At 37.3% G+C, this 21967-nt stretch overlaps 1 protein-coding gene across 2 annotated transcripts in view; it reads left to right on the top strand.

Moving 5' to 3' along the window:
- The first annotated feature begins 6275 nt into the window (after positions 1-6275).
- Positions 6276-21967, top strand: part of Samt2 (spermatogenesis associated multipass transmembrane protein 2) — a 52977-nt gene continuing 37285 nt past the window's right edge. Inside the window, exons 1-3 of one of the 2 annotated variants that reach the window (XM_001065393.7) lie at positions 6276-6362; positions 6794-6903; positions 8441-9227. In XM_001065393.7, coding sequence (XP_001065393.2) covers positions 6875-6903; positions 8441-9149 — 738 coding nt within the window. In that variant the 5' untranslated portion in view covers positions 6276-6362; positions 6794-6874 and the 3' untranslated portion in view covers positions 9150-9227. Of the gene's footprint in view, positions 6363-6793; positions 6904-8440; positions 9228-21967 lie in introns of those variants that run through there. The other variant, XR_005498346.2, reaches the window with a different exon arrangement.

Genomic DNA, 21967 nt, shown 5'->3' on the forward strand with positions numbered 1-21967 from the left:
ACAGTAATTTGTACATTTATAGACTTTTCCACAAAACTTATTTGACCCGTAATTGATCTATTATGTGTAGTGGCTATTTCTGATTGTCAACTTGATTGAATCTGGAATGAACTATAATTCAGAATTGGAAGGCTCATCTTTGATCCTGATCTTGATGCTGGGAGATACAAGTTTCTGACCTGGACCTTGGTGTGGAGACCTTGAGGCAAAGTGGCTATGAATCCCAGGAGCTTAAGGTGAAGAGATCTCTGAGTTCAAAGTCACCTGGGACAAGGCAAGTACCAGACCCACCTTCTGCTGGAGACTTACATAAGGACACTGGAAGAAGGAAGAGTCTTCTTTTGCCTGCCTGCCTGACTGATGGGACAGAGGTCACTGCTAGATCCTTGGACTTCCATCCACAACTGATTGTTTTTGGGGAGTTGGACTACAGATTGTAAGTCATCAACCAATTCTCTTACTGTATAGAGATTACCCAGAAGTTCTGTGACTCTAGAGAACCCTGACTAAGACAAGTTGGTAACAGAAGTGGTTCTAGGGTGGCAGAAGTATGAGGATGAACCGTTTAAGAATCTGGAGTTGGTTTAATAATTTACCAGCATCTTCAACTACTGAAGCCTCCTCAGATGCTCTCTCTCCTGGGAGCTCAGAGAATATTGACAAGCCGTGGTTGAAAGTATATTTCAAACTTAAAGAAGCTAGTGCCTTTGATTGATTTCATGCATTAGGTGCATTCCACAAGTTGGGGAGAAAATCAGAAAATGATTTTGCTGACTTGTTGTTCTTAGTATCTCTGTAAAAATTGATGAAGGAAAAGAATGAGCTGTCTGAAAAATTGAATGACTCCAGAAGCAAGTAAACAATCTAAAGGTTTCTAAGTGTGCCCTTGAAGAGAATCTTCTCTCCAGCAGCCATAGAGCTAGAGTTGCAGAAAATCAAACTGAAGTCCTCATTATAAGGTTGGCTGAATTAGAGCAAAATTTCTAGTCACAGCCTTAGATGGTGTCAGCAGTTAAAGTAATGGCATTAATTGTTAAAGAACGGGATCCTATAACTTGGGATGAGGATGTCTGGGGGGACCCTGTTGATGCAGAGAATTGTGAATCTTCAGATTCTCAATGGTTTACACTTCCTGAGGAAGTAGTGCCCTCAACTCCACCCCTTCACAAAATGCCTCTTTCACATGAGGAAATGAGTCCTTCAGCGTCTGGTAAACCAGCAGTGACTTTTGATGAAGAAAATGCCAGACAAGGCAATGTTTATGGTTCTCAAACTCACCAATAGTTTCTTCTAGATTCATAACCAGACTCAAGGCAAAACAGGCCTCTAGAGGAGAGGTAGAAAGTGTAGTACATGAGGAAATGTACTACACTACTATGGAGCTGAATGAGAAGTCTGAAGAATATGTGTGGGAATAGACTTTAAGGGTGTGGGATAATGGTGAAAGGAACATAAAATTAGATCAACCTGAGTTTATTGACATGGGCCCTCTGAGTGGAGATTCTAGGTTTAATATGGAAGCTCACACAGTTATAAAAGGTGTCAGAAGTTTGTTTGAATTTTTGGCTGAAGCATTTATCAAATGATGGCCTACTGAAAAGGAGTTGGAGATGTCTGATATCCCTTAGCTTAGTGTTGATGAAGGGATTTTAAGTCTCAGGGAAATTGCAATGCTAGAGGGGATACATTGTGTAAAACCCACTCCTCCACAATGGGAAGGCCCAGAAGATATGCCATTCATGAATTATAAAGACAGAAACTGGTGACAGGGACACCAGCACATTTGAAGGGTTTTGTTCTTACCCTTTTCTTTGTACCAGAGCTTAGGATTGGAGATGCTGCTGCTCAATTAGATGAATTAAATACAATGGGTTTAATTGTGCCCTGAGGTAACAAGGTTCAGGTGGCAGATACAAGGTGATTATAGTTATTATAAAAGATAGTGTAGACAAAATGTTTATAATGACATAGCCCATAATTTCCAGCACAGAAGAGGTGAAATTTAAAATGGCATGACTCGTTTGGACCTTTGGAACTGGCTTCGGTCATGGTGTTTCTAGGTATAAAATAGATAGGAAGCCTACTGCTTATCTGTTGAATCTGTATAAGCAAAAAGTTCTCAAGCAAATGAAAGAAAGACTACATTGGATCATGGTGAAAGGCATTCTTGGCCAGTGAATCGGTTTCTAGACTTGAGCCAGTTTGCAGACTCAGAACCTCTTGAAGGAAGTTGTGGCTGATGTATGGAACAGTTTCTCCCATAGCCAGAATCCACGGGTCTAGAAATCAGGGGGTGGAAAATGAAATAGTTCTACACCCTCTCACTCCTAGTGACCCTCTAGGAAATTTTTTTCATTCCTGTCCCCACAACTGTAAGTTCTGCTTGTCTAGAAGTTTTGGTTTCATGGGGGGGAGTGCTCCTACCAGGAGCCACAACAAACATTCCAGTAAACTGGAAGCTCAGACACACCCCCCAGTCGTTTTGGGCTTCTGATGCCCTTAAACCAACAGGCTAAGAAAGGAATAGCAGTGTTAGGAGGGGTGATAGATCCAGATTACCATGGGGAAATTGGATTGCTTCTCCACAATGGAGGTAATAAGGATTATGTCTGTTGTGCAGGAGATCCCTTAGGGCATCTCTTGGTACTACCATGTCCTGTGATTAAAGTCAATGAAAAACTGCACCAGCCTAATCTAAGCAGGATGGCAAAGGGCCCTGATCCATCAGGAATGAAGATATAGGTCACTCCTCTAGGAAAAGAGCCAAGACCTGCTGAGGTGCTTGCAGAGGGTGGGGGAAATACAGAATAGGTAGTGAAGGAAGGTAGTTATAAATACCAACTAAGGCCATGTAACCAATTGCAGAAACGAGGGTTATAAAGTAATATGAATGATTCTGTTTTATTTTGTTAAGAGCACATTTTTCTTTCTCCCAATTTCTTTAACATCAATTGGTATTTAAGTTTTGATAGTAAAAGGGTGTTCCCAAGGGATATTTTATCATTGTAAATTTACAAATATATTGGCAATTGTATGAGGAATAGTGATATCATGTCAGGCATATTCGTGACCTTAATATTTCATGTGAACATGAGATATTTGTGTCAAATTGACAAGGGGAGGATTGCAGTGGCTATTCCTGGTTGTCAACTTGACTATATCTGGAATGAACTATAATCCAGAATTGGAAGGCTCACCTTTGATCCTGATTTTGATGCTAGAAGATACAAGTTTCTGACCTGTATCTTGGTATGGAGATCTTGAGGCAAAGTGGCTATGAATCCCAGGAGCTTAAGGCAAAGAGATCTCTGAGTTCAAGGTCACGAGGAAAAAAGCAAGTTCCATACCCAGGTATGGTGGTACATACCTCTAATCTGGGTCACACCTTTTTCTGGTCTTACATAAGAACATTGGAAGAAGGAAGAGTCTTCTTTTGCCTGCCTGCCTTTCTCATGGAACAGAGCCACTGGTAGATCCTTGGACTTCCATCCATAGCTGATCATTGCTGGGGTGTTGGACTATAGACTATAAGTCACCAACCAATTCTCCATATGTGTAATATATATATATATATATATATATATATATATATATATATATATATATATATATATGTGTGTGTGTGTGTGTGTGTGTGTGTGTGTGTGTGTGTGTGTTATGTGACTCTGGAGAACCCTGACTAAGGCATCATGTTTACAAATTCTTGTTCCAAGATTATTTGACACAATTCCCACTATTTCATCATGGATGAGCTAGAATATTTTATATTTAAGAGGCTTGGTTTGAACATCAGGTAATATTCCTTGTTTAGTTATAGGATGTTCACATAGCAGTTGTCAATACTGGTTGCCTCTTGATCACTTGTTTGTTTTATGATTCAGCTGAAACTGAAGTATGATGCATGGTAAGAGTAATATACTCAAACTCAATTGAGCACACAGACAAGATCAGAGGTCAGGAAGTGTTTTGGTAAAAATAGGGCAAAGCTTATGAGAAGATTTATAATCCTAGATGAAACGACGTGGGGCCATGTTCATGAGAGAATATTTAGGCTAGGTTAAATCAGGTGTGAAGATTCATGGTAATTATGGATGTCATTGATGTACAGTAGTGATTCTGATACTTTTATTTAACCAGAAATCTGTGTTTAGTGATGCTGAAGGTCCTTGCACTCAGTTGGTTTTTGATCTATGGATAAAGAATCCAGTGGACAATGGCTGTGAAGAAATACGAGGGGTTTTCAGGTTCCTACAGGTTAAGAGAGAAGAGAGTGTAGGAGGAAAATCAATGTACACATATGGGAAGGAGAATAATCAGATGCAAAGCTATAGGGGAGATGTCCCAAAATGTATGCAGATAAGGTTAGTGATCCATGGAAAAAAGCCAAAAGTGTCTTGGGCAGCAAGATCACTGGGCTTCACAAAAGTTAAACAAGCAACTAAGTTGAGGGGTGATTTATAGGTGTTGAGCTGAGAGTAAAGGTAACTGGGCAATTAGTTAAGAGAATATTTAGAAGTGTTGAACTAGAAGTAATGGAAAGGGCACACTAGAAGTGGAACACATAGAAGAGCATAGACACAGCAAATAAGGCAGTTTAAAATGAGCTAGTGTGTGTAGGGGTGTGTGTTTGTGTGTGTGTGTGTGTGTCTCTGTGTGTGTGTGTGTGTGTGTGTGTTGTGTCCTTCAACTGTCTTTAACTGTGAATCTGATATAGTCCCTGAACAGCTGTGTACCTGCAAAAAAATATCTACTCACAACAACACATTCTTCCATGTGCAGTTAGTGTGCAACTGTAAATCAGTATTATTGGCCATTTTGGGGAGAGTGTTTAATTCCAGGAAGATGAGAGAAATGAGAATTGGGGGCTGCTATGGGTAGTAAAAAGAATCAAGAGCTCTATGGAGAAAGGGGATGTCATTCATATTTTATGCTGACAAAACTTTACTGAGTTGTGCTTGTCTCCAGAAAAAAAACTAATCTGAAACTTAAATATGTACACCAATATTTTAGTTACAGAAATATCAAAATAGTATAGAGTTCAGGCTGTGGAATAGAAAATTCTCAGAACTCTGGGTCAACACTCTAGGAAAAGGAGCAGCAATTGATTTTGAAAACTCAAAGTCCCTTTAAAACTAGGATATTGCTGAAGGAATGCCTTGCTTCTGGGCATCACTGTCCTAGGGGAGTACTTTCCTGTGGTGTGCACACAGTGGCTTCCATCAACAAAGGCTGTGAAGAACTTATTAACCTCACTCATGATTACTTGATGTCCTAAACCCTGAGACTACTACTGATGCTCCATTGTGCTTGCAAACAGGAGCCTAGCATGGCTATTCTCTCAAAGGCTCAACCAACAGATGCAGATACTTAGAGTCAAGCGTTGTTCTGAAGTTTTTGATCCCTCTGAAAGATGTAAGAGAAAGGTTAAAGGAGCTGAATTGGATGGCAACCCCTTAATATGACCTACTGCTTCAACTAACCTGGACCCAGGGAGCTCTCAAAGAATAAGGCACTAACTAAATAGCATACACAGGTTGGACTGAAGTGTTCTGCACATATGTAGCAGAGGCCTTCATTTTTTAGCCACAGTCAGAGAAGATGTGGCTATTCCAGTAAAGACTTGATGCTCCAGGAAGGCAGGGTGCCCACAGAAGGTAGTATCCTCTCAGAGGCAAAGGGAAGTGGGGAATGGCTGAAAAAAACTCTTGGCGGGAATCTGTGATGGGGGTTACAAAATTAAGCATGTAATGATCAAAAAAGAAAAGGAGAAAATGAGTACATATCACTTTATTGTATTTTCAATCCATTAGAGCAGTTAAGTTTTATATAATTAAGATAAAAATTATTAATTTGAACAATAAAAACAAGTATTTCATTTGATAGCCCTAGTGACAGCAAGCAGACATTGGAGCTTCCCTCCATGTCTTTACATAAGCCACCAGTACCAGGTCTGCTCCATATTAATGGTGGATCTTCTTTTCTCAGAAGATCTATATCAAAGGCATAGCTTCTCACATGAAAGATGTGGAATAGAATTATGTCATTGTACTTAAAATGATTTCATTTTTAAAAATCCTTAGAGGCTTGTTTAGTCATTTGTATTTTAGTTAAATCTAAACATCATCAAAGGAACAACCAAAGATACTCTTCACAAAATCCTAATATGTCACAGAGGATATTTGATATATGACTAAGGAAAAAAACTAAATATAGAGACTTATTTTTGGCCTATGAAAACTAGTCATTTCTCAGAAACCATCTATCAATAGTAGTCATGGAAACATTAGAATGTGTACAGTTACTTATTTCTTTTGAGGATGGCAGTTGCCAACATTTGGTCTTCCTAGAAGAGAGACAAAAAGGTAAGAACTACATATTTTCTGTGTGGTTTTCATTAATCACCTTCACTATACTAGGGCAGAGAATGCCAATGAAGGCCTCTGACATTTAGTTCTGGCTACTGTTAGACATTCCTTCCATTGGAGTACATTTTGCTGAATGTCTTAATAAGGGTCAGAGGACCAATGTGGGAATACTCTCCCTTCAGGCTCTGACTTGCATTACTTACTGAAGTTGTACATGTGCATTAGTGACTCTGATACTTCACTACGTATGAAATGAGACTGATAATAGTATGGGAAACATTGGAATCTCACTAATATTCTGCAGTGTTTAAATTCGGTTTCAACTAAGTAAAATATGAATTATTAATGAGAAGTTTTGTGAGATGCCAACAGTCAGCAAGGCTTTGTTACAAGCAGAAACCGAGTCTAATACAATGTCTTTCATTCAGGTTCTTCATCGCTATTTGTGACTACCACTCTGATCAATATTACTAGTGATTTAAAAGATTGGTAATATTGTCATCTGCCAAATGGGTCATTTCACTCCCAACACCAAAAGGTAAAGTATGACATATGAAGGGTATCTACTTGGTTTTTATAAAATATTTGTCTGTACTCTCAGGATTCACAGAAGGGCAAGACCATAACTTGCCAAGCTAGCTAATTTGTCAGGCACAAAATTATTTCTTCTGCTTTCAATTCTTCTCCAATTCATACTTATTCTGTAGTCTTCTACCTGAGATCTACATTGGCAGGATGGACCTTCTCATGATTCCCAAGCCACCAACAATTCAAAAGCTCTTTTTGATGGCATTTTCGAAGTGGCACATATGGTGTTTTTAACGTTTTAGAAATCATATTCTATGGGAGATTTTGGAACATTGGGTAGCTGGGACTTAATGCCTACAAGCAAGGAGATCCCTATTATAGACCCTCATACCCTACATGTGCAATGTCAATGATATTATGCAAATGTTGGAATTATTGAATAACTATGATTCGTTCCTTTCTGTTCAAGGTTTCATCAGGATTTCTCAGCACGTTTTTCTCATTTTCCTTTTATTACACTCAGAGATCTGCACTGACAAAAGATCTAAATGTGTTGCTTCATTGTGTTGATATGAAGTTTTTTTTGTTTCAGAGATGATATTGCCTCAACAAAATACCTCCACATTCTCTATATGTTGCACCTAAATAAAGTCAATGATTATAAAGTGCAATATTGACTAAGTAGCAGAAACAAAATACCCATATCCATCATTTCTCACCTTTTACATATATTTTAGTTTTGATGCTGTACAGAATGAACTCAACATACTACCAATGATAGAGGATCAGCATTCTCTCATCAAGTTTTTATACCCAACTAGTTATACATAGAATTTTAAGGTTGTGCATATGCTGGTTTTTATTATGAAATATCAAACCTATTTTTACACAGTAATTCAAACACTTTAGGATGATATTCAAAGACATAGGACACTGTCTATTTCATATATCTTGATCTACTTAGTGTTTCCTTTGTCCCATTATTTATATTTATATGTTCTTGGGTATTTGAAAAAGTCAAGTATACTTCCATATGGCATAAATGCCCATGCCATATGCATTATTTTTCTTTTGTGCCTTTCATTTAAGGACTATACAGATATTAAATTGCTCCTGTAAGGTTCATGCAATTGTCCACCGCAATAATTTGAGCATTCCTCTGTTTGTAATAGTCACTAAGGTTATTTATAATTTTTCTGTCTTTCTAAGAGAGATGCAACAAGCATCACTTTAAATGATACTGCAGAGTCTTATTTCACCATTAACTCTAAGTATTAAAATGCATAGTAAAGAAAAAGAATCATAGCAACATTTGAAAGATATTGTGAAATTATTGACCAAGGCATGTAACAATGAAGACTGCAAACGTAATCACAGATCTCAAGTTTTCTCATTCATACTTACCTAGAGTATAGAAGCCTAATATGTGTATAAGTTATTTAGATACAGCACTGAGATTGCATGGGCAAAGACTGAGTACCTCATAGTCTACAAACCATGACTGATTCTGTTTTTCACACTTCCCAACTGTACTTTCTTACCTTCAGATTTGCAGAGGTAAAGGAGTGGATCTTCAGAGTTACTGGCTTCATTTGCAGCCTATTATCTTTGGGGTTTGAAATAATCCTTGCAAGCAGCAGATACTGGCGACTCTGGGAATTTGACAATAATGTTGTCCAGCTTGTTTACATTGGACTCTGGGAAGCTTATTACCATTGGGAATTTAACTTCTCTGATACTGAGACAATAATTCTGGTACACAGCTCTGTCAACTCAACCTGGACAATTTCACCTGAATTTCAATGTGCACGGAACCTGATGTTACTGACAATCCTGATAAAACCTGTTGTTGTAATTTTTAGCTCAGCAGCCATTAGGGTCAGCATAATCAAATCCTCAGTCCATGAGATTCAGATAGTATGTTACAAGTGCTCAGTCTTAATTCTGATCATCACTAGCCTTTGCACCATTATTTCTGTGACCTGGAACCATGTAGTCGATTTCTATGGCATAACCACTCTTGACTTTCCACCAACCTTTCCAGTTAAAAAAGAAGCCCTGATTAAGAAACACAGCACTCATGTGTTTCCATTGGGGCTCCTGACAACCACCCTGTCACTCTTTGGTGTGATTATGTTCCTCTTTGAGATAAGGTCACTGAAAGCTCAGAGTAAAATGAATGCCCAGCATGATTTGAAACAAGCTGATGACAGTTCCATAAATGAGGGTTCTGGAATTTGTGAAATGTGTCAGTAGACTACCTGACAAAATTTCCTGCATGCACACAGTACTGCTGTAGTTATTTACTTACATAAAATAAAGTATCTCAATGAATCTTTTGGCATTTTTCTTAAGCTTTTGTCTTCTGCTTGGTGAATGTGTTCCCTTCTTCCAAGATATTCACATCCTAAACTCTTCATTCTAAGATGATGTGTTCAGTTATTGCCAATTCCATTTTGCTTAAAAAAGTACTGATGAAGTAAAAATTCCATAAACCGAAGAACCAAAACTAAGGCGAAAGTTTTCTTGAAAAGTAAGCAAACAAACAAACAAAACCAATGCATACGAGTTGAAATACATGCCAAGTGGAGAATTGTAACCCCTAATGTATATTGAATGTAGAGTAGTACATCCAACATTTGACACGACTGAAATTTAGAGTTTCTTGAAGGCAGGAAGAGATACTGATCACTGATTATGCATATAGCCTCTGAAGATTTTCACAGAAGTTACTTTCGAAAGGCCCATGTATTTTAAGTGTGTATGAATGCACAAAAGGAATCTCTGTAGGGAACAACTGGGTAGTACATTGTCATTTTTATGTGTATAAGCTCTCTGGAGGATAGAAGATTATACTTAGTACTACTAACTCCCAAATAATTCTCTGGATCCACTCATTCTCAAAGAATAAGCAAGTGCTCCTACAGAAAAAAAATAGAAAACCCTATACTAATTGAAGAGACAGTTGATGGAACAGATATTCTGAATTCATCAGAGGAGAAAAATGGAGTCAGCAAGAGTAGGGAGTGAGTCAGGTGCAACCTGTGCTCTGGATCTTGTAGCTGTGACTGAGTAGCAATCAGACTGCTTCTGAAGCTCTGACTTACTAGCAACCAGATTGTATCTTTATTTATATAGCACTTTCATAGAACAAGGAAAGACTAATCATTATCAAAGAGGTACATATTGTTTGTTTGAAATTTCATTACATGTTCAAACTAACAGGTCCAGTCACAAGTAGAAAATAGAATCAAAACTGATTTTTTTTATTGTCAGGTCTATAACTCCAGTTTAAAGACTCTAAATAAGGTCCCTTCCAAGCATTTCAGATTTTATATGACAGATGCTTTTTATGCTTGTAGTGTTTTCAGTTTTAAATAATTCCAGTCAAACAGAAACTATCTGAACAAGATTTCTTCCGAATAGCAAATATAACAGCTAATTAATTTAATTTATACTTCCTTACTTACAGAGATATTCATCAATCTCTGTTTGTTACTGAGTTCTATTCCTCCACGGTGTATGCCTTGTATGACCCCCTTTTCTTGAACTATATTCTTAGCTAATACAGGTGTATTAGAAAGAGAAACCATGCATCTGTGAAGTAGTCCTCTGGACAGTCAGAATTTTTCCATTGCTTACATTAACTCTGAAACAATTATACTGTTTGTGTTTGTTCAGAGGCAGAGACCCCCAAAAGAATCCTGGTGTAATAACCTCATCACTTTTCTGTGTACTCATGTACTTTCTGTGCTTAATGATCTTAAGTTCATAAGGAAAATGGACACATACATAAGTCAAGATAAAACTAATTTTAGAATTTTTCTAGAAATACTCAAATATAATTTATTCCATGAAAGTCCTAAAATGAAGTATAATGCAGAAAGTCCTCAGGAATGCAACAAACAGACTCCAAATACCCAAAGTGACAGATGGAATGACAGTGATTGCACCATTTCAGTTCAGGTTTGCTGGTACTAAGTCAAACAGCTGCCATGGTTTCATGTCTATTCCTGGGTACAATAGTTATGGATGTGACTCCTTAGTTTATTGTTTTATCTTATGATGTTTTTCTCTCCTGGATAGGTTGGCACTAATGACTTAAACTAATATTTATCTCTATGGATTTCATTTAATAGTCACCGGTGTGTTACGGTGGATATAGATATGGGCAATATTTTTCTGCTAAGGCAGCTAAAAATGGCCATGTTCTTTTGTTTCTACACTGTCCTATATACACAAAGGATAAATATCTACAGAACAATAACCCATGAGTTGACATTGTCGAATTCTTAACATAGGCTTCACTGTCTTCTTGAGTTCTTATTTCACATTTTTCCAGAGGATGAGCTTCTAAATCAGTGCTATATGTTTATTTACTCTCCATGAAACTTGGTCTTTCGCTTTCATTACACAAAACATACTGTACAGGATATTTGATTCATTAGTGGAAAAAAAGTCAACATAAGCAACTCATGGAAGGAAATTTTTTTGGCTCTCAATTTGAAAGAATGTTATGAAAAGAATGCCCGGGAGAACATTACCCAGTTCAGCAGTAGATTTGAGCGCAGATAGTCATGGTTTTTATCTTACATTTTATTTGTTTATGCACCCTGTGCTCACAGCCTATGGAATGGTGACACCTACAATTGGTCTATCTTCCCACCTCATTGAATCCATGGAAGTAAATGTGGAAATCTTAAGATATTGTGGCTTAATTTCTTTTCTTTTATTCAGGACATTTTATTCTTAAAATTTAAATTTAATGGCCTGGTAGTGGTTTGGTTACACTTGGTTAAAGGGAAGTGGCACTATTAGGAGATGTGGCCTTGTTGAAGAAACTGTCACTCTGTAGATGTCTTCATGATGTTATGCTCAAGGTCTGCCTAGTGTGGCAGATGAAGTCTTCTCCTAGCTACAGGTGGAGCAAGTCTTGTCCTTGGAGCCTTCAGATAAAGACACAGAACTCTCAGCCACTCCTTCAGCACAATGTGTGTCTGCTTGCTGCTCTGCTTCCTGCCATAATGGTAGTGTATTGAGACTCTGAAACTGTAAGCCAGATCTACTTAAGTGTTGTCCTTTATAAGACTTGCTTTGGTCATTTTGTATCTTCATAGCAATGAAACCCTAACTAAGGTAGACCCCAAATCATCTTTTTTCAATTTTAGATTATTATGTATCATAAATATTTATATTTCTCTCTGAGTCTCTGTCAGTCTCTCTCTGTACATGTAGTGTGTATGTATGTGTGTTGCGGGATAGTTGTGTAGTAGTAGTAGTAGTAGTAGTAGTAGTAGTAGTAGTAGTAGTAGTGGTAGTAGTAGAGTAGTAGTAGTAGTAACAGCAGCAGCAGTAGCAGCAACAGCAGCAGCAGTAGTAAAAGTAGTAGTAGTAGTAGTAGTAGTAGTAGTAGCAGCAGCAGCAACAGCAGCAGCAACAGCAGCAGCAGTAGTAAACGTAGTAGTAGTTGTAGTAGTAGTAGTAGTAGTAGTAGTAGTAGTAGTAGTAGTAGTAGAAGCAACAGTAGTAGTATTCCTTGTAACACTATGCCTCAGTTCAAAAATGATAGAGGCCAATTGTGTGTGTGTGTGTGTGTGTGTGTGTGTGTGTGTGTGTGTGTGTGTGTGTGTGCTCTAGGTTCTAGATTGGTAGATATGTTGTCCAAGAGAACTGTTTTATTCATTTTAGGAATGGATGAATGAAGGTTATATGAGATGCATCAAAAACCAAGGCAATAGACAAAAAATTACAGTGATGATAGAGAAAAAAATGACAGCTTCAGGCTTGAGACAGCAGAGCAAATTTGGCAGTCACCTACCCAGGATTGAAGTGTCAGAGATGCGAGGGTCACTGACAGAAAGTAAATGTTAGTGTCCTGGACATGTTGCAAAAACAACAGTGCCATATTCAGTAAGAGAGAAGTGATGCGGGTTTCTATGTTAAAATTTTTGAATCGAATGCTAACACAAGAACAGTAAAAGCACTAACATCACAGAGCAAAATAAGAAAAACTACAGAGCTAATCTGAATACAGTTCCCATTAATGGTATGGGATCAACCTCAGATGTATGAGTTCTCCTTGTACCTATCATTCATATTTCTATAATCTCAGATAGACACACCCAAATCTGGACTCCCCTTTCTCCATGAATGGTTATTCTATCCTGTTATCTTCTATTGGAAAGTCTGCTTTTCATTCTATTTAAGGTATTTTTCCTTAATAGTTGATATTTATTCAATTTGAATCCCATTATCAGCACCATTGGTCTCAGCCCTTGCTCCCACACCCAATAGCTGTATTCCCCTTCAACTTTTCCTCTCACCAGCAGAGTCACCCAGCAAATAATATCACATAAATTCCCTGCAGGAATTGGCCCTTCCTCTCCCACTGGCTTCCAGATGAGGAAGCCTAGGTTTGGGAATTGTATCCATATTCAGGGACAGCACCTTATTTCAGTTGTTGAGAGACCCTTGTGAAGATTAAGCTGCACACATCATATACATAATATATATATATATGTATATGTATATATATCCTCAGCACCCATGCTTGCTCTCTTCTTTTTAGCTCAGTCTCTGGGAGGCCCCAAAGTTCTAGTTACGTTGACTTTAGTGATCTTTCTGTGGAGTATTTATTCTCTTCATATCCCTCAATCCTTCAACTATCTCTCTCACAAGAGTACCTGAGCTCCATCTACTGTTTGGCTGTGGGTCTCTTCATCTGTCTCCACTGGCTGTTGGGTTGAGCTTTCAGAGGAAAGTTAGGCTAGGATAATGTAAGTAATCATAACTGTGTATCATTAATAGTGTCAGGCTATTTTTCTTACTTATGAGATGGATCTCAATTTGGGCCAGCCATTGGTTGACTTTTCCCTCAATCTTTGCACCACTTTGTCCCTGTATTATTTCTAAGTAGAACCCATTGTGGGTCAAAGGTTTTGTGTGTGTGTGTGTGTGTGTGTGTGTGTGTGTGTGTGTGTGTGTGTGTGTGTTGCCATTATTATCCCTCTACTAAGAATTCTACCTGTGATACAGGAGGTGACCAATTCAGGCCTCATCTCCATCACTGCTTGTAGACACAGTCAGGGTCTCCCCTTAGACTCCTGGGGTCTTGCCAGTTCCAGGTGTCAGACAGTTGCTACAGATGCTCTTGATCTCCATAAACCTGATTCCCCAGTCCCATCCCAATCCCATCTTTCTCCCTTCTCTATCTCCCTCTACCCACCTTTCAAAACTATTTTATTTCCCATCTGAAGAAACTTCAAGTATGCTATCTAAATACGCATTGATATTTAGCTTCTTTGTGTTTGTAGATCGTAGTATGCTTATCCTCTACTTTATGGTTAATATCCTGTTATGAGTGAGTACATACAATGCATGTCCTTTTGGTTCTGGGTTACCACAAAAAAGGATGATATTTTCTATTTCAATAATTTGAGGTATATTGATTTCCAATTTTCTGAGAAAATAGTGTTTTGATTTCCAAAGTAGCTCTACAATTTTGGACTCTGATCCTCAGTGCAGGAGTGTTTGCTGTAAACCGCATCCTCAGTGGTAGGAGCTGTCACATTGGTTTTGATTTTAGCCATTATGATTTGTATAAGTTGGAATCTCGGAGAATATTTGATTTTCATTTCCCTGATACATATGGAGTTTGATAATTTCTTTGAGAGTCTCTTGGCCACTTCAGATTTCTTTGCTGAGGATTGTATATTTAAATCTGTACATTTAAAAAACTGGAACAACCTCTGTGGTTGCACTCACCCTGGTCTTCCTAGTTATGATGTGAGCTTCCATAGAACAGGAGTCTTATGTAAGGGTTGTACAGATATTTGGAGCCTAGGAGAGGGATTGTATTTGAGGAACAGGCAGGGATTAAATGGTATTAGTTGGTATTAGTTGCTCATGATTTACCTGGTGTTCCCAGTAACTGATTGGCCTCCAGTGGAGTAGAAGTCTTCTGTAGAGAGTATAGTCTGTGATATTGAGGAAGGGAGAGGCTGTGCAGTTGAGACAGTAGTTCCTACTACCTGTGTGGCTTCTAGTAGAATTGGAGCAGCACCACTATTTCCAATATCTACAGTGAAAATCACAAAGTACTCCTTATGCCTGTGTGTGCTTAAATCAATAATTTCTTCACATTGTGTGATCTGAGACATATATAACTTCATAGACATAGCCAAATACTTAACTAATCTGATATGTTTGATTTTATGTGTTTTGTTTTGTTTTGTTTTGTATTGTATTGAGGCAGCTTCACACTATGGTACTCCTGGCTTGATTGGTATTTACTAAGATGGACCAGGGTTATGAGTACTAAGTAGCCAGGGTTATGAGTACTAGGGTCTTGACATGTTACCTCTTTCTCTGACTTTTACTTTATTTTGACACATTTTTGTACTATATTCTCTGACCCTTTGAAGAATGAATATTATGATTTCTTCCTATTGCAAGAGTAACAATGAGGCAATATTCAGTAGCAGAAATGCCCCCTCCCTCTTAGGATAACATAAAGGACTTTCCAGGCTTGAGACCACAAGAAGAGAGAGAGAAGGAATAGAATTTATGAAATAGAATATGGAGATGCATGGGAAGAGAAAGGAGAGCCACCAAGGGATAGGTGAGTCCTAAAAATGTGGCCATGTGGGCTGGAAAATTGGAGCTAAGAGCAGCTCAGATGAAACATAGTAAGTAATGATTTGAGTTATTGATTAGAAGGTGATTTTAACAGCATAAAGGCTAGGCAGCTGCCCAGCTATTGTGCCGCATAAGAGAAATGAGGAACATAAATATTGTGTGAGTTTTTCATTTGGGAACCTAAAGGATGTAAGGTAGGAAAGTGACTCCATGCCAGGATTTTTCATGTTAATTACTACACACATGATCACAATTACCAGGTAAGAAGCACAGCCAATATGCAACTATGTCATTAGAATGTAGATGATTTACAACACGAGTGTCTTCCTCATTTGTTAGGAGTCAATCATAGGACAGACTAATAACTAACAGGTGATCTTCCTGAGACGACCACATGATATTAACCTCTACAACAGAACTCTGATAGGTACGGCCCAGGAGAAAAATATTTAGGTAAGTTTCCTGCTATTACTATGCTTTTTCTATTTTTATTAAACATATATAAACGTCACTAGGTATTAGCCCACCCATTCTAAGCAGATCTATGCATATATATATATAAAGATGGAATGTCTTATAGTAATACTATATAGAAAAATAAATACTTCTCAGTACTTTATGATGATCTTATAATAATTCCTAATATTATATCAGTATTAAGCTCTTTACAGTGGGACTTCTGTTTAGTTCTTTTCTGATAATCAAAACTACAATGAGAATTTTGCCAATCTCCCATATGTCACCAGTTAATTGCTTCTAGATAGTAACTAGAATTTGTGTTTATGTGGGGCGGGGAGTGTTTATTTGGCTTATACTTCCACATCACAATTTATGCTAAAAGGAAGTCAGGACAGGGACTCAAGCAGGGCAGGAATCTGGATACAGGGCCATGAAGGAGTGCTGCTTACTGACTTGCTCATCATGGATTGCCCAGTTTGCTTTCTTATCAACTCCAAGACAACCAAGCCGGGGATGTAACCACCCATAATAGGCTATACCCTTTTCCTACCAATCACTAAGAAAATATTCTACTGTATTGCCTATAGCCTGATCATATGAAAGCATGTGGTTTTCTCCACTCAGATGACTTTAGGTTGTGCCTAGGTGACATAAATCTATCTCGTATAGTCACTCTCCTAATGTTCTCAACCACTTTATACTAGAAAAGTGGTTCTGGTCCTTGGGGCTACAGTATTGCAGTTCAACTCTGATGCTAGCCACCTGTAGGAAATATCATACTCCACAAGTTTAAGGAAAAGTCTTAATTACATAGTTCTTACTTTAGATGCCAACTACAGATGAGGATTCACCAGGACACCTGTACTTCTGCCAGTAAACCTACAAATTTTGGAAATTGACCTACTTTTACTATTCTCAATAGTTTGCCAGGTTATCTTATGGGGGAAGGAGGCTGGAGAGATGGCTCAGTGTTTAAGAGCACTGGCAGCTCCTCCAAGGTTCATAAGTTCAATTCACAGCCACCACATGGAGGCTCACAACCATGTGAAATTAGATTGCATGTCCTCTTCTGGTTTGTCAAGGACATTGTGGGCATATACATAAGATAATAAATAAAACTTAGAAAAACCGAATGCCTTGCAGGATTCACGAAAGTGCTGCAATTACTTAAATATACTATCATGTCAACTATAAATAGTGATATTTCACTTCCTCCTTTTCAATTTATATCCCTTTAAACTCCTTTTCTTGTCAATTTTCTCTGGCTAGGAATTAGAGTACTGTATTAAATAGGCAGGGAGAGAGTGGTCAGCCTTGTCTAATCCATGATTTTACTGGGATTGCTTCAAATTACTCTCCATTTAGCTTGAAGTTGGATACTGGTTTGCTGTATATTGCTTTTATTATTTTTATGCATGGGCCTTGATATCCTGATCTTTCTGACACTTTGATCATGAATGGGTTTTGAATTTTATCAAATGCTGCCTCAGCATCTAATGAGATGATCATCCCCCCGCCCTTGAGTCTATTTATGTAGTGAATTGTGTTGATGGATTTCCATATATATAACCATCCTTGCATCCCTGGGATGAAGCCTACTTGGTAATGCTGGATGATCCTTTTGATGTGTTCTTGGATTCAGTTTGCTAGGAGTTTATTAAGTATTTTTGCATAGATATTCATAAGGGAAATTTTCTGAAGTTCTCTTTCTTTGTTGTGTCTTTGTGTGATTTAGGTATAAGTATAAATTTGTCTTAATAGAACAAATTTTGTGGCGTACCTTTGGTTTCTATTTTGTGGAATAGTTTGGACAGTATTGGTGTTGGGTCTTCTATTAGGTCTTCAGAGTAAACCCATCTGATCCTGTACGTTTTATTTTGTTGTTGTTGGTGGTGGTGGTGGTGACGGTGGTGGTGGTGGTGGTGGTGGTGGTGGTGGTGGTGGTGGTGGTGGTGGTGGTGGTTGGGAGACATTACTAACTGCATCTATTTCTTTAGGTGTTATGGGACTGTTTAAATGGTTTATCTCATCTTTATTTAACTTTGGTACCTGGCATTTTGTCTTCTTTTCAATTTTCTTGGCCTTACAAAAGGTTTGCAATTTTATGAGGTCCCATTTGTCAATTCTTCATCTGAGAGCATAAGCCATGGGTGTTCTGTTCAGGAAATTATCAGCTGTGCCCATGTTTTTGAGGGACTTCCCCACTTTCTCTTTTATTTGATTCAATGTATCTGGTTTTATGTGGAAGTCCTTGATCCACTTGGACTGTAGCTTTGTACAAGGTGATAAAAATGGATCAATTTGCATTCTTCTATATGCTGACTTCCAGTTGATCCAGCATCACTTTTTGAAAATTGGAGAGCTAAACATCCAACTTCAATCAATGGACAGATCATGGAAACAGAAATTAAACAGAGACACAGTTAAACTAGCAGAAGTTATGTACCAAATGCATTTAACAGTTGTCTATTGAACATTTCATCCTAAAACAAAAGAAAATATCATCTGCTCAGGACCTCTCCCAAAATTCACCGTATAATTGATCACAAATATCAACAGATACAAGAAGATTGAAGTAATCCCTTTCATCAAATGAAATAACCACAGACTAAGGCTGGTTTTCAATAAAAACAAAAACAACAGAAAGCACATATAAACATGGAATCTGAACAACACTCTACCTGATGATAACTTGGTCAAGGGAGAAATAAAGAAATTAAATACTTTTGAGAATTTAATGAAAATGAAGGCACAACATACAGAAACTTAAGGGACACCATGAAAGCAGTATTAAGAGGAAAATTCACAGTACCAAATGCTTCCTAAAAGCAACTGAAGAGGGCATACACTATCAACTTTACAGCACACCTAATAGCACTAGAACAAAATAATCAAACGCACCCAAGAGGAGCACACCACAGGAAATTATTAAACTCAGGGCTGATATCAACCAAGTAGAAAGAAAAAGAACTATACAAAGAATCAACCAAACCAGGAGCTGGTTCTTTGAGAAAATCAATAAAATAGTTAAACTCTTAGCCAGACTAACAAGAAGCCATAGAGACAAAATCAGAAATGAAAAGGGAGGCATAATAACAGAAAAGGAGGTAATTCGAACAATCAAAAGATCATACTACAAAAGCCTATACTCAGTACAACTGGAAAATCTGAATGAAATGTACAATTTTCTAAATAGATGCTAGGTTAAATTCTAAGTTAAATCACGATTAGACAAACCATTTAAAGCAACTTATATCCCCTAATGAAGTAGAAGCAGTCATTAAAATCTCCCAAACAAAAAAGCCCAGGACCAGATGGTTTTCTTGCAGAATTCTTTCAGACCTTCATAGAAACCATAGTACCAATACTTTCCAAAAAATTCCACAAAATAGAAGCAGAAGGGGATAGATTTTAAAACTCTGACTATGAATAGAGAGAAATCACCTGAAATCATTGAACTCACAGTGTTAAATGTAGGAGAGACTAGAACTTACACAAGTCACCAGAAGGATTCAGAGCAGAATCTTCCAAAAATCTATACTATATACTTTTAAAATTATTGATATATTTAAACAGATGGATTATGTGCAAGCATCTTCTATAGGGCCATATTATTCTAATATCAGGACTGTCCAATATAGAGCTAAAGAGAAATCGCAGGCTTGTTTGCCTGATGAACAGTGATACAAATATTTTCAAAAATATTTGAAACACTTGCAAAATGAGTGAACCATGCATTATAGATATCACCCACAAACATCAAGTTGTCTTTATTTGAAAAGCGCACAAATGACTCACCATACATATCTCAAAAAATACAATGTTGTTACATGTAAGGGTGATACTAATGAGGATGTTTGCACCTAACCATTGGAGTGACCAAGGGAACGCCAATGGAGGAGGTAGAGAAAAGACTGGAGGGGATGACTTGTTTTGCAACACCATATGTAGAACAACAGTATCAGCCAACCAAACCCCACCAGACCTGCAGGGACTAAACTATCAACCAATGAGTACACATGGAGGGACTCATGACTCCAGCCACATATGTGGCAGATGATGGCATTGTCAAGCATCTATGGGAGGAAAAGCCCTTATTCCAATGAAGGCCTGTTTTCCCAATATAAGTCGAGGACAGAGATGTGAGTGGGTGGGTGGGATGGCACCAGCATCATAGAAGCAAGAGGAGGGTGTAGTGAGTATAAGAGAATGGTGAAAGGGAATAATATTTGAAATGTAAATACATGAAATATTAATGAAAAATAAAATTATTTAAAATAAAGTGATCAGCCACAGACATCCAGTTAGCTTGATCTGAAGTGCACAAATGGTCAGCATACATAGGTCAACAAATATAATGTCATAAATAGACTTAAAAACAAGAATAGATACAGAAATTTTTTTGACAAAATGCAACATGAGTTTTTGATTAGAAGTAATATTAGAAGGAGCTTTCCTCATCAGAATAAAGGCTATACACAATAAACAAACAGCCAACCTTCTCTTAAAGTACTGAAAACACAAAATAATCCTATTGAAATGAGGAATGACATAGCACTATAAGTATCTCATTTACATTTTAATACAGGTTTGAAGTACTAGATGGACCAATAAGAGAAGATAAGGACTTCAAGGAGATACAGTTTAAAAAAGAAGTCTAATGACCCATGCGAATAAATCATATAATGTTTTACATTAGAAGACCCCAAAAGTCCACCAGAAAACATTTAGGAACAATCAGCACTTTCAACAGTGGGTAAGGATATGAAATTAATTTACAAAATCACTAACAATTCTATATACTGCAAACAAATAGCTATGAAACAGATCATGGGAATACTATCATATACAACATCTTCAAGACAATTTAAAATGTAAAACAATAATCCTGACCAAAGAGGTGAAAGATGTCTTCAAATTTCTGAGAAAATAGAATTGAGGAAGAGAAGAAACTTGAAATGTTTGCCATGGTCATAGAATGGTAAAATTAATATTGTAAAATATAACTATCCTACCAAAACTGATTTATAGATTTAATTCAAACTTGATCAATATACACAAGAAAAGCTTAACATAAACAGAAAATGGACACACTAAAATTTATATTGAACAAGAAAGCTCCTGAGATTCAAAGCAACCCTGACTAAAAGAGCAATGGTAGATCAGTTCCCATATCAGATTGAAAAATATATTACTGAGATGTAATATAAACAGCATAATACAGGCAAAAATATACACAGAGTGATCAACAAATCAAGATGAAAATTCAAATACGAGTGTATATAAATATAGCCATATTAGACAGAGATTCCAAAACTAAAATTTTTCACAGGACAAAATCTTAAAGAGATTGTGCTTGGAATCAGGATGTCCACATTCAGAAGAACGCAAGGACAACTGTATCTATTAGTGTGCACAAAAAGTCAAATCCAAGTAGACTGAAGAACTCAATATAAAATACAAATATCTGAATCTGATTGAATAAATACATATAGTCCCCTTCAAGAAGTAAGTATTGGCAAGGAATTTAAGAATAAGGCTCCTTTTCCTTAGGAAGTAAAGGGAAGAATTGGCAAATAGCAAATCATAAAACCAAAGTCTTCTGTACAACAAAGAAAACAATCAAATAAGTAGAGAGCAGCTCATAGAGTGTGAGAGAATTTTTTGGGAACTGTACATCTAATAGAGGTATATATCCAGAATATAAAATTCAAGAAAAACAAAGAAAGAAGTGAATGAAGCATGCAAAGAATAGTGGAGTATACCTTTAATCTGAAACTCAAAAAGCAGATAGGTCTCCATCTCCATGTGTCTGAATCCAACCTGAACTACATAGGAAGTTCCAGGCTTGTCAATGCTACATAATGTGACCCTGTCCCAATAAACAAACAAACAAATATAAAGAAAGGGAAAATAAAGAAAATAAATGCTCCAGTTGAAAAATTGGGCCCGTATACCCAAAATCTGTCAGTAGTTTT

The sequence above is a fragment of the Rattus norvegicus genome, chromosome X (genome assembly GCF_036323735.1).
Source record: "Rattus norvegicus strain BN/NHsdMcwi chromosome X, GRCr8, whole genome shotgun sequence".
NCBI lineage: Eukaryota > Metazoa > Chordata > Mammalia > Rodentia > Muridae > Rattus > Rattus norvegicus.